At 31.7% G+C, this 5,289-nt stretch overlaps 1 protein-coding gene across 2 annotated transcripts in view; it reads left to right on the top strand.

Moving 5' to 3' along the window:
• Positions 1-5,289, top strand: part of clu (clustered mitochondria protein homolog) — a 147,771-nt gene that overhangs the window by 21,312 nt on the left and 121,170 nt on the right. For both annotated transcript variants that reach the window (XM_014432810.3, XM_014432803.3), the window contains exon 2: positions 596-664. In XM_014432810.3, the coding sequence (XP_014288296.1) occupies positions 596-664 (69 nt within the window). The remainder of the gene's footprint in view (positions 1-595; positions 665-5,289) is intronic.

The raw sequence follows: 5,289 nt of genomic DNA, 5'->3' as shown, positions 1-5,289 counted from the left end.
TATTTATATATAAATTGGAAGCGTGCTGTCACTGTGGTAAGGCAAGATGCTACTAACTCCAAGGACCTAGGTTCGATCCGGCTGTGATAGATAATTATATATTCTGTCAACGCTTGTGTGTTCGGGCCCACCCAGCCTCATAAGGTGGGTACACTTATTTGGGAAAACTCTATCGGTTCAAACGTGATTCTGACCATATCACCTCCTTGCACAACCGTTGGTCTAGTAGCAGTTCTTCCTTACGAAGTATTGGACCCTTGACCCTTCATGGGTTGTATCGGTACAGATTTTATTATTTTAGTAATTCGATTTAACATTTTTAAAATTTCTTTATTCATTTATTTGATTTCTTCATTATTAAAAGGAATTTGATTCTGGAGATAATATTTTATCCTACGGTGATTTATCTATTTTGGTTTGTTGTTTTCTGTTACTGAGAACAAAAAATTTAACCTGACTCAATATGCGATTTTTAAAGATACGTTGAATCCAAAAAGTGATTTTTTTTCTCTATAAACTGTAGCTTTAATTTCATTTTTTGTATTTATAATAAATATTATTTGATTATGCATTTTTTTTTTTTTTTTAATTCCAGATGAAACGGAAGTAGAAAGTACTGAAAATTCACCCGTTCGTAAAGCAGGTGCTGGCGACACAGTTAAAGGTAAGTGTAATTAAAATTGAGTAGCGTTGTGAAACATTATGGGGGGGGGATCTGATGTAGTCAATTATCCAATTTAAAATGTTGATTTTGAAAACCTATTTGTCATCGGAAAATATGATTTTTACTATAAACAGAATAATATTTTGTTCAGTATTTTAATTTGTCTAAAAAATGTTTGTTCATAAGAAGTGTGGGTATATTTCGAAGAAAACCATCTCAATTATTAAATATGTATATTATTGTAGGAGGAATTTTTGTGTTTTTGTTGTTATGAAAATCATCCGAAATTTATAGTTAACATTTCTCTAGTAGATTTGTTTCAGCAAGAGAACTTACCATACTGGAGCGCGCATGCCCATTTCGATTTTCCGTTCCAAATTCACTACATACTCCGACAATTTTATGAACCTTTTGACTTGGGTATTAATTTCTATCTCAACTCATATAGTGTCATTAACATCAAATATCTTTCAATTGGTAGTTTTTAAATATCACTGATTTGAAGATTATTTATGAATTAATAGAAATATTTATATGTCTTCAATTAAACCGGCAAACAGAACCGTATTGGATATTTTATAAAAAAAAAAAAAAAAAAAATTAATAAAAATCACATATCACATTTTCCAATATCAACTATATATACCTTCCTTACGAGTGTATTCTTTGACCGAATTCACTCATTTTGGTTGGAAGGAATAGGTATGCTTCCATTTTGCTTATTATACCAATAAAAACTTTTCATTTGATCTCAATTATAAAATTTCATTGGAATATATTTAAAGAATCATAAATACATTGTTATATATCTCAAATTTAAATTTTCCCATTTGAATCCTTTTTATTTATTTATTTGCAAAAAATAATGATTAAATCATTGGAAGGAAATGGAATTAATTTTCAGTTTCAGGCCAACAAAAAAACATATTGATAATATTAAATTATCATAAAATTTTGAATATTTAATTCAAATTCCATTTTTTTTTTTTATGTATATATACTTTTAAAAATATTGAACATAAAATTGATAATAAAGACAAATGCATAATTAGTTTATAAATTCATACATACATATTCAAAGGTTATAATAATAAAAAAGTTCACACCTCTATAATTTACAGTGATAAATAGATAATACAAACTTTATAATTGAGTTTAATAACGGCATTGTTCGTTGCTACCTAGTTCCCAACTGTGGGGGCTTTGGAATTGGTTTAGTGTTTAGTTTCCTCTGCTATAAACAGCTAGAACAATTGAAGATAGGTTTTAAGGTCAACTATTGTTCATAACAGCTTCTTTTTTTCTTTTTTCTATGCAAGCTTAATTTTTATGGTACATATTTAAAATATTTCCTTTAGTGTATTTATAATCAGTGATACGATGCTAAGTAGGTCTTATTTATGAGGGATAAGTTTAATTTAGTACAGTTGTAATGTAAACTTTGATTTCAGTGGTTAGCTAAAGAGATCTCCCATCCAGCTCCTTTATAGTCTTCGGTACATGTTGTCGGAAATGTTCGTCGTAGCCACCTATATCTTGTAATCTTAGTTATGTGTAAACGGGCCCTTTGTTGCTGAGGTAGTTAGCGACTGCCTCATGATTGCAGTGGTGCTGTTTCGAATCCGGCCTACTACTACTACTACTGGCTTGGGGTGGTGGACTGGTAGATTTTTTTTATTTCTATGGCGGTCCCACGGAATGAAAACTTGCTCCCCCCACTATGGCTAGAATTAAAAAAATACAAAAAAAAACTGAATTATTCTACTTCTAGGTGTGATCACAGCATGTTTTTGTTCCATTTTAACCTTAACCAAGCATTTATTCATTTTTATGGTTTATAAAAAAAAAAACTATCATTCACAGTATACTTATATATTATGTATATTTTACATCAGGTTAGAGTCTTATAATCAGTATATCGGTCTTTTTTTTTTTTTAATTATTTATTTATTGTAATTTACAACTGTACAAAATAATACAATAGGTAAATATGTAGTATGTTTCATATACACTTGAAAATCTTGGGAAGGAACCACCCGTTGGTGGTACTTCAAACATTAATTTAAACTAGAAGGTCCCGTGGATATCTTCTTTTCAGACGCCTCGGAGGATTATCAGGGATTGTTAAGGATGAAAGATTAAGAATTAATGGGTTAGGATGGTTAAGGAGTTTGGAATAAAAAGACGCATATCTGTTTTGGGTCAAATCTGCAACGAATGGGATGTTAAGGTCTTTATGAATGAGTTTATTTGTGACGTAATAAGGAGCATCAAGGATTTTACGTAGGATTTTGGATTGTAACGATTGGATGAGGGAAGAATTTGATGGTTTGCTGGAGCCCCAGAGCGCAATTCCATATGTCCAAATTGGTCTGATTATTGTAGTGTATACTAATTTTTTGTAGTGAATGGGAAGTTTAGAGCGTTTGTCAAGTAAGTGTTGTAGCAATCGGAATCTACGAGCAGTTTCTTTTCGTTTCAGTCTTGTGTGTGGATTCCAAGCAAGTCTCTTGTCAAGATGGAGTCCTAAGTATCGAATATGTTCAACAGGTGTTAGTGGTGTATCTAGAAAGGATACTGTAGGACAGGAGGCAGAGGTTTACGACGGAGAGTAAAGGTGATCTTGTGGGATTTTTCAGGATTTATTTTGATTCTCCAGTTTTTACACCATTCTTCAATAGATGTTATGTGTGCCTGCAGTGTTTGTGATTAGGTCTTTTAAAATCAAATTTTAAATTCTAAAAAAACATAAATAAATCACACATAATATGATTATAATTAATGCAGTTAAATCGAGCAATATTTAAAAAGCGCCTAAAATTGGAAAACGGTATGAAACTCAGCTCTGCCGCCCTCCGTGGAAGCCTTACTTAGTCCACCTTTCACACAGACTCTTATAGCGAGTATGTTGGTCGATGGATGACATGTCACAATCCCAAAGTAGCAGAGATCGTATCATAAAAAATATAACAAGGCAATCCTTTCCGGCAATCCGCTTCACTGAAACCCCCTGGGAGCGGAATAAAAAAAGTCTTTTTGATTGAAATATTTTAAATCATGTTGTTAGTTTGTGTGTGTGAGTTTTTTTTTTTTTTTTAGCTGTTCCAAAGATTTGTAATGTATATGTCCAAATGAGTTTCAGTAAGTAGTTGTGTGGGCAGTCGCTGTTTTAATTTTAGTGTGGATTGTCCATGAAACAGAGAGTAAAGATCCTTAAGGTGCTTAATTAACGTAATCCGCGTCTGCTTCACGTGAGGACCCCAAGCCTTCCTATCGAAAGTCAGTCCTATTTAGTTTACTGAGTTTGTTTGCAGAATCGGTTTGTTGCCTATGTACATTAAAGGGCATGTGGAAAGGCTGCGTGTGAATGGTATGTAAATGTATAAAAAAGTTAATTTTTTTGAAGTCTCAAGTCCTCCGTTATGTAGCCCCAGAGTTGGAATGCCAAGAGTCATTCCTCAGGGCCGCCGTGAAATGAATATTGGCTGACCCAGGTCGGGAATCGAACCCTAGCCTCAACTTGTTCAGCGATTACGTTCTCGCATATTTAAATATAATTATTTCTCTTATAAATTTTTCTCGACATCTTTATTGTTGACGAAGAACGCCCATTACAATAAAAATACAAGTCAAAAACTCCTTAAAATGTAGGCCACTACAGAACCAGAATATATATTCATACTAAAAAACCATAAATGAAATTCAGAAATAGGGGTTATGAAAAAAAAAAAAAAAAGAATGTTGAGATAGGCTCTTTTGTTCCTGAAGTTAATTGATAACTAGTTTTGAACCACCTAAATCTGATTCCGTCTTAAAGAGTGATGATTCATGATTAATTTTATTTTTTTTAACAGTATCCTCTTTTGTTTTTTTTTTAATTTTCTCCTGAGTCTGTTAGATTAGACAATAAGATGTTTTCCGGAAGTCAGCATAAAACGAACGGATTTTCTGTCCATCCGGTCTTCGGCTACCTTATTAAAAACGGGGTAATGATACGAAATATTTTGAGTTTACACAGTTTGATGGATCGGTATTAGTTTTATGCAAAATATGTTTTTGTTTTTTTCATTAATAAGCTCAAGTCAATTACCTCGGTAAATTGAACTATATAATCGGGAACTCCTACTCTTAGAATTTAATAGTGGTGTTCATAAAATTATATGGATCATAAACTGAATTTTCATATATCGATAAATCAATGATCTTTAATTGTAATAATTCGATTTATAATAATTGGTTTTTGCAAAAACTGCATAAGCTGTAGTGTATATACATGTACTATATTATTGTTACGTTGTTTTGAGTTGGTGTAAATTGATAGAAATGTTCATTTGAAGTTCATGTTAGTTATTGATTTTTATCCATTACCACCTTTCCATCATTATACTCTTCGGAGAACAAAAAAAAAAAAAAATTGGACATGCATACGCCAGTTTTATATTGTGTTTAAACAAATCTAATATGTTTCCGATAGAATCGATATTTAAATATGAATTTAAACCTATTGTATCCACATATCTCTAAAAATAAATTACGTAACAGACCAATATCAATATTTATACTTTACTATTTCTACCAAATTCCAACAAATCCCATCAAATCACCTTTACCCTTCGTCGTAAACC

Source organism: Halyomorpha halys, unplaced genomic scaffold, assembly GCF_000696795.3.
Source record: "Halyomorpha halys isolate HHAL.00 unplaced genomic scaffold, Hhal_1.1 Scaffold42.1, whole genome shotgun sequence".
Lineage (NCBI taxonomy): Eukaryota > Metazoa > Arthropoda > Insecta > Hemiptera > Pentatomidae > Halyomorpha > Halyomorpha halys.
This window is presented reverse-complemented; position numbering and strand designations above follow the sequence as displayed.